Below are 12,500 nucleotides of genomic sequence, written 5' to 3'. Positions count from 1 at the left end.
GTCACCATTAGATTATAAATTCTTTTTAAATATTTCCACTACCAAAGCAATAGCGGCAGATTTTGAAGTATATTTAAAATATTTAGTAGAATATTGAAAATTGTTTCTAAGAAGATTATTAATGTCATAAGGATTTTATTTCAACTTTCATCCATTCGCTTTTCTATGCGTTTTGATAAATGTTTACTTAAACTCATTTGTAACTAATTTAAGCTTTCTATGGTTTTTAGCGGTCAAAAGCATTGCAAAATTAACTCCTTTTATTGCAACTTCTATTGATAAGAAGACATCTAATTGTTTTTTTAAAGTTGATACTTTCTCCTCTGAAATCTTTTGTAGGCCTATTTCATTTAAAATTTTATTTATAGGATCCTTTATTTGGAAGAACCGTTGAGCATGATTATAAGTGAATTCTAGAGAGTTTTGACATCTAACATCAACTTTATTAACATACCCTTGTAAAATGTTTGTAAAATGTTCATTAACATATCCTTGTAAAATGTTGTTTTTGACCGAAGAAGATGATATTATTTTCATAAGTTTTTTATAAATTCTTGAAAATCTTCGATGAGATTTATGATTTTGATGTCTTCTTCAAGTTTGCAGATAATGTTTGCATCTTCAAAATTATTTGTATTCAACTCATTGCTAATGTTTTAATAGATTGTGGTTACACAATTGGTTAAACTAACATTTAACAAAATAAAATAAAAATTTACTTTGGGTAAATATAATGGAATTTTTTGAAAGTTTATTATCTTAAATAACTATAACACTGACCTTTCAATCTTATGATTATCATTTAATGACTCATTATGTTTATCATTTTGACGGATATTCCATGAAAATAATCCCTATTTTTGAATAGTCAAAATTAGGTGGATTATTTGAATAATCGGATCAGGAAATTTAGTATACCAAAAGTATTTTTAATTCCTTTAATATAAAAATGTTAATAACTTATTTTAAAGTATATTATTTATTAATATGCAAAGATTTTAGTAACTTTCCTAACTTAAGATAAACAGTAAAAATGTAAAAAATGGAATTTTTGAATAATAATAATAAATTAAAATAATAATTTATTAAACATATTAAAAAATCTAAACTAGAGAAAAACTGCCGTCGATTAAAAAGTTTTTTAAACTTTTGAATGAATGATCTTGGTTGTTAATGACAACACTTTTTTTTACATTAAAAAAAATTGATTAATTTAATTCATTACTTTGTTGTGCGAACTAATTACATTTCTAATGCGCTTAGCATAAATCTAAGTGCGTAAAATCTTACCTTAAATCTAAGCCTGATATAGGTTATTTTATTTTTAATATGATCTTTTAAACCTTTAGAAATTTTAAACCAATTGGGAATTCTGCGTTATATGCAGTGCAATAAGCTAGCTAATAGTGGTTTCTGATAATTTATTATAACTGATATATTTGTCACTGTCACAAATAGTTTCTAAATCGATTGTAGTATATTAAAGTAGTTTTTTGATTGAAATTTTATAAATGACCACATCACTACAAACATAGTCAAGATTTTTTTCTATAGGTAAGCCGAGGACTATATTAGGTAAACTTTGACGGCTTTAGGTCACCCCTAATTATTCAAATTTTGTTATCAAATTTTCCACATAACTTTTATTTAAAAAAAGGAACTATTTACATGGTTCAGACTTAACATTGCTTAAGGTATTTGCAAAGTTCAGACAAACATAACACTTAACAATTATTTTTTTAATATACTTAAGGGTCAACCTATAATTATACTATATTTATTATACTTTATTTATAATATAGCATTTTTACTTTAGTGGAAGTTGCACTTGCAAAAAAATAATTTATTTTGTTGTAAATATATGTTATTTATCGGTATATTTATACTAGTATTCAATACTAGTACAAATATGTTATTCATCTGCATAATTATACTAGTATTCAATACTAGTATAAATATACCGATGAATAACATATATTTACAACAAAATAAATTATTTTTTTGCAAGTGTAACTTCCACAAAAGTAAAAATGTTTTATAATTGAACATTTTGACTTATTTTCCAACTTTTTTTTTATTTATGTTGACATTATTTTATTTTTATACATTACACAACCACAAATAATGTAAAAACTTGATTCAAATCTGTTTAATTTTTTCAATTAAAATTACTAGCTATTACTATTAATTAATAATAATACCTCGATATCTCATTCCGAGAAAATTCTGAATCAGAATAGTCTGATTCTGAGCTAGAAAAAACAACAGGTTGACGCCAATTTTTATGAACAGATAATCCAAAACTATCATCGACAACATCAAAATCTTCTGCATTTGCTTGAGTAGACTTTTTCTTTTTTTTTCGTAACTTTTTAGCGTTAATTTTCTTCGTCATTGGAGACTTTTCTTTTCGCTTTGTAGGATATATTTTTTCTACTAGCGTAATGTCATCTATAAAAAAGATGAATATCATAATGAAGATTATAATAAAAATAATAATTGTAGATTGACTAATAAAAAATCACTATCAAAGAATCAAAAAAAATAATAAAATGAAAAAAAAGAGAATGCAATAACCTGAATTTCTTGTTGGCAACACCCGCAACATTTTTTCCACAATTAAGTTGAAATCAGATACTCCAAATAATAAAAAGATCTAAAAAATGTTTATAAAAACATCTAAAACATTTTATTATAAAAAATCATAACACATTATTTTAAATATTGTAACCATTTGTGAACTTGAATCCAAAAAATATTAAAAAAAAATCATTCTTATCTCCTTAAAGAAAGGTTTCTAAAACAATGTATTTTACAAACACAATCCATTTTAATATCTTCCTCTGACATCAAGCATAAACCACTGCATCTAGTCTTGCTAGTCTACTGATTTTTTTTTATTCACTGTTTAAATATTCTACAGATTATACTTAAGCCATGTTTAGTAGTGTCATCTTCAGAACATTATCATGTTTAGCAGTGTCATCTTTTAGAACGTTATCATGTTTAGTAGTGTCATCTTCAGAACATCATCATGTTTAGCAGTGTCATCTTTTACAAGTTCATCATATTTAGTAGTGTCATCTTTTAGAATGCCATCATGTTTAGTGGTCTCAGAATTTTTAATGTGTTTAGAATTTTCCCTCCCTTCCCAAGTTAAGCTCTGGTGTACAATAAAATATAATCTGCAAAAAAATTTGCATAAATTAATTTTTTTATAAGATTATAAAACGTGTTTGTGTACCTTTATAGATCACACAACGTCCCAAATAATAAAAAAAAATTATGGATATAGTTTATGAGTTCAAAAAAAAAGGTTAAAAAGAAGAAGAGAAGCATCAAGTTTAATTAATGTTTATCCTCCTAACGAAGGAGAAGCATCACTAAACTTAAAAAATAAAACAATGAACATCACTTGTTAAAGTTTCTTTTCTTCTTCCTTAATATACTTTTAAGCTTTTTGTGCTAAAATCTTAAAGATTTACATATGATTGATGCTCATTTTGCCATGAGTATGCATGTATAAATGTGAATACCACTATACAACTATACACTTGATATATGCTGTTATCAATGAAAATTTCAACTTAATTCTTATATATCAGTAAAAATTTCTTTCCTAAAAGTATATCAACCTGGGTCTGGAGATTTATATTAAATGTTAAAAAAATATCTCAATGGATATAACTCTGATTTTGAAACCTGTTTTGAAAAGCTCATGTGGGAGTCAAAACAATCCAATTAAAAACAACTTTAATAGCAGTTTAATGATTCATAAAAACATAAGGTATAACATAGAACACATGGTATAACATAAAACACATGGTATAACATAAAACACATGGTATAACATAATCACATGGTATAACATAAAACACATGGTATAACATAAAACACATGGTATAACATAAAACACATGGTACAACATAAAACACATGGTATAACATAAAACACATGGTATAACATAAAACACATGGTACAACATAAAACACATGGTATAACATAAATCACATGGTATATAATAATTCATGGTATATAATAATTCATTAAAATATTGCCTCAATTTGATAAATTGACTTTTGTATAAAAAATTTACATAACTTGTTTTGCAGATGGTGTTTTTTGCAGTTTTTTTCCAAAATTGCACTAAAAATTTTCAACATTTACACTAACCATAATATAAAACAATACTTAAATTGTATATAATAACTTTAAATTATAAATCATATGAAAACTTTTTTATGCTCCCTATCAAATATTTTTAATTCAAAAAATAATAATTTTAAGGCCTTTTCTAATTCTAGTTTACCACATAAAAATCCTTGTTAACTAATCAAATATTTGGTAAATCTATATATAATGTATTTTGGAATTAGCTATGCATAAAGCAACAATGATGATGTCATACTAAATAGTAATGGCAGCCATCTGCAGGAGCTTCAAAGAAACTTTATTCAAAGCTTCACTCTATCTTTGGAGCTTCACTACATATTATTTGAGAACATTCACATAGACTAAATAGTCTATGAGAGTATTTTCTTATAGTCTGAGACACTTTGAGTTAGTCTCAAGTTTTTTCAATTATTTAAAAAACTCTATTTTTAAGACTTTTATAGACTTTTTGTATAAAAAAAAAGTAAAGAAAAAAAAGCTAAAATAAAAACCTTAGTCAAAGAAACAGCATACTCAGCTTCAACGATGCCATCATTAACAGTAATGCTTTCCAAAATCTTTAACAAGGCTTTTAAGGCTGTTATTGTAATCTAGAAAGTTAGTGCCATTAATTATCATCCAATATTTTTTTTAATGATAAGTGTGTTTAAAAAATTATTTTAAAAATACTAAAAGTTGATAAAATACTAAAAGTTGATATTACATTTAAATTAAAAAATCATAATTTATGCATGTTTCATAATAATTTATGCATGTGTCTTAATAGCTTAAATTACTCATATTTAACTAATAATTAATTTACTTTTAACATGACAAATATAATAAATAGGAGTGATGCATACTTAAATTTAAATGTATTTAAAATAAATTAATGCTTACTGCACATACCCAAAAAAATTTTGAGCCAAAAAGTTTTAAGTTAAAAAAACAAATTTTACTTTAAAGAATTTTTGCAGAATTTATAATATCTGTGTGAAAAATAGTTTAGTCACCTTGAAAATTCACCAAAAAAATTTAAAACACTAAAAAAAAGAATTTTATGTAAATAATACATTTATTATTTTTGTGACTTTCAAAAGCAATAAAAACTAAATCAACTATTAGGTACTTAAATTAATTTTGATAATTTAAGTACCTAATAGTTGATTTAGTTTATACTTTATACTTTGTAGTTTTTGAAAAAAAATCTTTTTTCAAAAACTACAAAGTAACAATGCAAATAACAATGGTTTCGACATTTGTCCATATAAATATGACTTTTTTTATTGTTATTTAGACAGTTATATATTTTGTATTATTGAGTTATTCAGTTTGTACAGACCCTAGTCATAGAAAGATCTAAATTGCAATTTTGACAGTCATTACTTTTGAAGAAATGTGCTGAGGAAGCCCATTGAGGCCTATTTGGTGGTTCGAATCAAATCAAAATATATTCTGAAATAGATTTGACATTTCATGAAATATTTACATATATAATACAAGTGCTAATTTTAAGTAAACACCATTCAATGATTTAAAAGTGATGATTTTAGTGTTGATGACAATGACAAAAGGCATAGTGATTACGAGCTGCTAAAACCAAATGATACCTACAAACATAAATTGAATAAACTAAACAACATATTGATGCAAAAAAAAGTCTAGCAATACATTGCAAGTAACAAATGCAAAGTCATCCTCTTGCATGATGATTCTCAGCCATACATTGCAAAAGATGTTGAAGATTTCAAAATAATGAAGGAGTGAGAAATTGGATTGATGATTGGATTACTACCAAACCAGCATCATTCTTCTGACACAGTATAGTCAAATGAATAAATATTAAAGTGATATTTGGTGTCTTTTGAACTTTCTAAAGGTAAAAATATAACTACTTTAATGTTAATACAAAATATTTACAGCTTCATGATATTAATAAATATTTGTTGGGGAATATGAGAGGTAAAGTAAGGTGGAGGTACATCGCATAATTAACACTGCCTTTTTTTTTTAACTTGTTAAAATAAAATAATAAAAAAAATCTTCACATGATGTCAAAAACTTTACATTTTCATCTTTAACATTTTTTTTACATAATAAAATTTAAAGATGCCAAGACGAGTTTTAAAAATTATCTTAAAAAAGAATAATCATAGTTCATTTTTGCTTTCGATGTCATCTTAAAGTATTTTTATTTGAATTCTTTTTCTTTTTACACTTTTTAGTACTCCAATCGTATATATATATATATATATATATATATATATATATATATATATATATATATATATATATATATATATATATATATATATATATATATATATACATACATATATACATATATACATATATATATATACATATATACATATATATATATATACATATATATATATATATATATATATATATATATATATATATATATATATATATATATATATATATATATATATATATATATATATATATATATATATATATATAATAGGGTAATTCATATTTGACGAATTTTTGAAAATCAAGTTCTGCCTGGAATGGTTGACCACCAATATAAAAATAATTGTAAGCCCAAAAATTTTTATATCACATGACTTTAGAGGTTCCCCCCATTTGTGTATAAAAACATAGCAAATTTGTGTATAAAAACATAGCAAACTTCAGGGGTCTGGATGAGACCTTTAAAATCAACACGGAAAGCCAACTTTTCTTCTATATGGTATATTTTGGACTTCTTATTTATAATAGGGTAGGACCAAAAAGAAATACGGTGGTATTTATTCCACATGATGTCGAACATCATTTGGCAATATAAATATTAAAATCATGATATGTAAATATAATATAATATATTGCAATGCATAAATATAGTATACAAATCATGTTATTTTTTTCTATGCTTTCCTATTGCTTCATACGCTAGCTGCAATTGTTCCTTGGTTTCTGACCCACGGAGGTGATCTCATCTTTGCTGCACAGCTAGTATAAGTTCTTGAAGATTATCCTCATTGTGAACATTGTTCACAAACTCTAATACAAGTTTTACAGCCCTTTCAGAACAATCGTTCACTACTTCAAGATTACTTACTAAATTGGAGAATGTTTTGAACTGGTCAACATAGCACCACATAGGAGCAGGACAGTTTCACCAAAGTTTGTCCTCCTTTCTTGTAAGGTTTCTCTCTTGGAATCAGAGTCGCGTTTTTCTACATATTCTTTGTACTGCACCATTTGCCAATAGGCTTCTACATCCTGAAATGGAGCCGCTGAGGGCAATGAGGTTCTCAGGAACCAGATAGAATAGAAAATCAAGATGAATTCTGCCATTGTCTTCAACTCTTTATTTTGGGCAGCAGTCAAATCATAGGCCAGATGTGTACTCAATATCTGAATCTTCAAGTAGTAAATGGCTTTTGACATGAACCTAGCATGAGAAACAGAGCCTGGAGCTCGAACTTTGAAAAATATTTTAGGATACAAATACATCAGGGTAAGTTCCAATAACTCCCTATAATCCCCTCTTGGAAATATGTCAGTGTTTAATGCATCTTTGCAAAACTGGATAGTTTCCTCAATCTGGGTTGCCAAGAAAGTATTGCTGATGGAATTGGTATCAAACCTTATTAAATTGGAAGAACCAACAGTTTCCTTGATGTCATTCCGGTTTGTCTGAAACTGTTTGAACATTAAATTTTCTGGAGTTGATGTTTTGCCTGAGGTAATTTGCTCCCAGAAATGTTTGAGATGAAGTTCATATATATGCCTCCTGCAGGCAAGCTCTAATAAAATAAATTCCTGTCTTTGACTGAACCTAATATTGGTTCCTGAATGTCTTCCAGTATTTGAGGCAGTTGTGTCAAAACATAGTCCCTTCACATCGTCACGTATTCCATAATCTTCCAGTACATTATACAAAGCTTCATACTGAGCAGCTCCCATGCTCCATTGCTGGAATTCCAAAAAGCTTAATGTCTCCATTAATATTAGCTGAAACAGCAAACCTGTCTCTTTTTTCTTTTTCCCATTAGTAATATCTTTCATAAATTTTTCATCAAAGTGAGCTATTATGGGGAAAAGTGCTTTCTCAGCAGCTTTTTAACCCTATTATGAGCTTTGCAGCATTTTGCTGGATGGTTTGCTTTTGTGCCCGCCAAATAGTAGATTGAGACAAAAAAAAAAAAGGTAAAAAGTCTTCAACATTTCCACCTGTACTAACAACCAAATCTGTACACACATGCAGCAAATCTCTGGAGGAAAAATTTTTGAAAACTGAAGTCATGGCAATATCTTTAACAAAATCCTTGGCTAACTGTGGCGTGTCGTTACTTGGACCCGGCTGATTGAAATCAAACGAACAATCTGAGTCTATGCTGGTATTTATATCACTGGTTTCTGAGGAAAACTGAAGCTCAGTAGTAAAATCATCTCTCTGAGAAAACTGTTCAACACTGTACACTAACTGTGGATGTTTCAATCTTCTCTGACTTAATTCTCCGGTTATAAAGTTAGTCTTTTTTACCCAGAGTCATTTTACGACTGGTCTTTTGATCTCTCAAAAATTTCATATCGGTACAATACGATTCCTTATTAAGACAAGTCTTCTTTTGAATCTTAGATATTTGGTTTAGCAATCCAGAAAACCTGCTTTTCTTTTTTTTTTAAATCTTGTCTAGCTTTTCCTGCCTCTTTTGAGTTCTTACACTTACTTTTCTTTAAATTCTCCTAGCTGTTGATCAGATCAGTGATATGCTTCCTTTAATAATATATATAACAGGTTTAGAAAATATTATATAATCCAAATTTTGTGGTGTGTTTATGGTAACCTGTCCCTTTAATATGAATTAAATTTTGTTTGGCCTACCTTATAAATGGGTCAGTGAGTATCCCATCCTTGTATCCTCCTTCTATCCATGGTTTCTTAACTCCGAACATAATGCAGTTTTCAGGACAGCTACCAAGACCAGAACACTTTGCTTTTTGACGACCAATGCTACAAGCAATCAGCTTTTTTGTTGGAGTTATTTTGTCTCCAGATCGTCTAAACTGAAAGTAGAGAATAATGTCTGTATTTGTTGAAAACATTATTTCTGGAAGATTTTCTTTAAGATCCTCTTCTTCAAAAAGGTATGCCCTTGTTTTAAGTCTCCTTGATCTTGGCATTCTAAGGTTTTTGGTTTCTAAACAGTAATTTGATTAAAGAAAACAATTGATATTCATTTTTTGTTTAAGTCACATGTATTTTACAATAATAATTTTGTATATAACCGCAGATAGTATACCTTTTATAGATTGTATGAATCAAAATGTTGTCATAATATTAAATTATGATAACATTTTGATTCATAATACTCCATAAAACATTCAGGAAATCAAAATGTTATCATAATTTAATTTTTATATTGTCTTTTTTTCTAAAGAAAATAAAGTAACTTTAAATAATATGATTTATAAAATCATATTATTTAAAAAATCTTATTATAAAATCCCCCCCCCCTTCCAACGAAGAAGGGATAGAGGGGTATAAATCTCCAATAATAGGGTGAGGGGGGCGGGTAGCTGTTGACACGCCCCTTCTATATAAACATTGTTAATGCTTAGTTCTAATATTAATTTTTAAAATTTGGCCTAAATATGAAGAATAAACCAGCGTCAGTTATACATAGTAATGGGTCATTTTATGCAAAAAAACGGTTTTTTCGCCACTTTCTCCACATCATGTGGAATAAATACCACCGTATTTCTTTTTGGTCCTACCCTATTATAAATAAGTAGTCCAAAACATACCATACAGAAGAAAAGTTCGCTTTCCGTGTTGATTTTAAAGGTCCCATCCAGACCCCTGAAGTTTGCTATGTTTTTATACACAAATTTGACTGGCGGGAACCTCTAAAGTCATGTGATATTAAAATTTTTGGGCTTACAATTATTTTTATATTGGTGGTTAACCATTCCAGGTAGGACCAACTTGATTTTCAAAAATTCTTTAAATATGAATCACCTTAACATATATATATATATATGAGTTATAGAGTTAAGAGAGGGTTATACCACAAATAAGCAGCCTCCTCGTCTGTAATGGCCTTCTCGGCCTTAAATCTTAAGTGTTAAATCTTAAAAAAGTTCACCCCCCTAAGCTGAAAACTGTTTTCTCCCATCTACACTATGAGTCATAAAAAACATGCCACTGAACTTTCTACCATAAATTTGTCAAATTTGGTCTGATACCTAACAAAATTTCAGGTTTTGTTAAGAATTGAATTGCAGAAAAACATTCGTCTGATGGTGACCCAATTCTAAAAACTGACTGTACACGAACATTCCAAACTTCAACAACAGAAAAATTGTCTGATTTCTTATATAGAAGTTAAAATTAGTTTAAAAATTCTAGGTTGAGACAATAAAAAAGAATTTCAAAAGTAATATTTTATATTAGTCAAGTATTGTTCTTGTTCTCTACTTGAAGAAGACACCATTTTTAAAATCGGTTCACAATGAGCAAAGTTATTGCAATAAGTTCAGTGGCATGTTTTTTTATGACTCATAGTGTATCTATTGTTAGATACAGTACAGTTTAAGGTATCACAGCTTCAATTTATTGCTGGTGTGATTTTGCTAAATGTATGCATTCTTATTACATAATCTTTCATATTATATATTATGTTTGTTATCATCACCTGACTTTTGATATTTTATAAACTTCTTTTGATAACCTAAACTCATAAGATTTGTTTATTTGCAGATAATTAAATTTACACTCAAATTATAATTCGACAAGACTATAGTCAAGATGTCTAAAAATATTCTTTCTTCAGATTTGAATAAGAAACTATGGGAATCAAATTTGGTTAGGTTTGAAACAGCCAAGAATTCAAGAAAGTATGCAAAGATTGTTGACAGTCTTGATCAAATGAACAAAATGCCAACAGAACAGCATATCCTGGACAGATTTAAGTGTTTGACTGCAAATGTGAAAAGTAGACAGGAGAGAGTTGTGGTCAAAGAAGTAAAAATTTTATGGAAAAAACTGAATCTTCCAATTCAAAAAGGCAAATCTACAGTGGAGAGAAAAATTGAGAATGTACTAAACAAGTATGAAAAAGACAGCAGAAAACCAGGAACGCAAGACTTTACCAACTTGTTCAACGTAACTGATGAAAATGGAGAATGGTTGTGCCAGGAAGATAAAGCCTTCTATAATCTTCAGATGTCAACAAATGGTAGAGCTGGCTACTGCACCACAATTGAAGATACACAAGGAGTTCATCCTAGAAAATTAAAGTTGATTAAGCAAAAAGTCAGTCAAGATACTAAGGATGACTTAAGCAGTAAAGATAAAGAACATTTTAGCACTGAAGAAGAAAAACAAGATTCTGACAGTGGTTCTCAAGATTCAGAGGCTACAACAACATGTAAAAGACAAAAAAATGATTATGCAATAAATTTGGTGACAAAAGCAAAACTGAGTTCAAGAAAGGCACACACAGTCTGCAAAACTCTTGCAAAAGATGGAATTTCTATTCCAACTCCAAGTCAAAGTGGTGTTTACAAAGCTACAATGAAAGCAGGAGAAAAATTAAAAGAACATTTTATTGAAACTCTAAGAAACGAAAACTTGAGCTTGCACTTTGATGGGAAGCACATAAAGAATACAGAGTACGAGGTTGTAATTCTAAAAAATGAAAATAGAGAAGTTAAACTAGCAGTTCTTGCACTGATCAATGGAAAAGGTGAAACAATATTCAATGGAATAAAAACTGTGCTTGATGAATATAAGCTATGGCATGCAATTAAGTTAATAATTTCTGATACAACCTCTGCAAATACAGGAAAATCTGTTGGGGCAGTCACACTACTACAGAAGCATTTTGTTAAGCTTGGATTAGACAAACCTCTTTATATTGGATGCCAGCATCATGTTCTTGATACATTACTAAAACATGTGATGAAAGATTATTTTGAAGCAGCAACAACCTCGCCTAATCTCAATTATTGGTTCATTAGCAGAATAACAGAAGAGTACCAGCAACTGAAAGCATCTTTTGACAATTCTGGAGATGCTCTGAAGGAAGAAGAAGAAATTGTTTGGAGGGATGATATGACTTTCCTTCATCACTTGATCACTTGTTACAGACAGTTTAAGAAAATAGGATGTTTCCCTAAAGTAAATTTCAGAACTTTGCCAAATATAAGCAATGCAAGATGGAATAGCCAAGCAATCTATGCTTTGCTAGCTTATATTTTACTTCCAGAATTTTGACAGTCAGCCAAAGGTCAGTCATCATGTAACTTTATTAGTGGCACGTGGAGTGACATCTGGTTTTCTGGTCAGGTTTATAATCAGGATA

At 28.4% G+C, this 12,500-nt stretch overlaps 1 protein-coding gene across 1 annotated transcript in view; it reads right to left on the bottom strand.

The window, feature by feature from the left end:
* LOC101234591 (HEAT repeat-containing protein 6) overlaps positions 1–12,500 on the bottom strand; it is a 94,749-nt gene that overhangs the window by 53,132 nt on the left and 29,117 nt on the right. The window contains exons 7-9 of the mRNA XM_065807933.1: positions 4,665–4,763; positions 2,578–2,656; positions 2,202–2,451 (exon numbers count right to left, since the gene is read on the bottom strand). Of these exons, the coding sequence (XP_065664005.1) occupies positions 2,202–2,451; positions 2,578–2,656; positions 4,665–4,763 (428 nt within the window). The remainder of the gene's footprint in view (positions 1–2,201; positions 2,452–2,577; positions 2,657–4,664; positions 4,764–12,500) is intronic.

The sequence above is a fragment of the Hydra vulgaris genome, chromosome 10, assembly GCF_038396675.1.
Source record: "Hydra vulgaris chromosome 10, alternate assembly HydraT2T_AEP".
In the NCBI taxonomy this organism is placed as follows: Eukaryota; Metazoa; Cnidaria; class Hydrozoa; order Anthoathecata; family Hydridae; genus Hydra; species Hydra vulgaris.
Note: the sequence above shows the minus strand (reverse complement) of the source record. Positions and strands in the feature narration are given on the sequence as shown.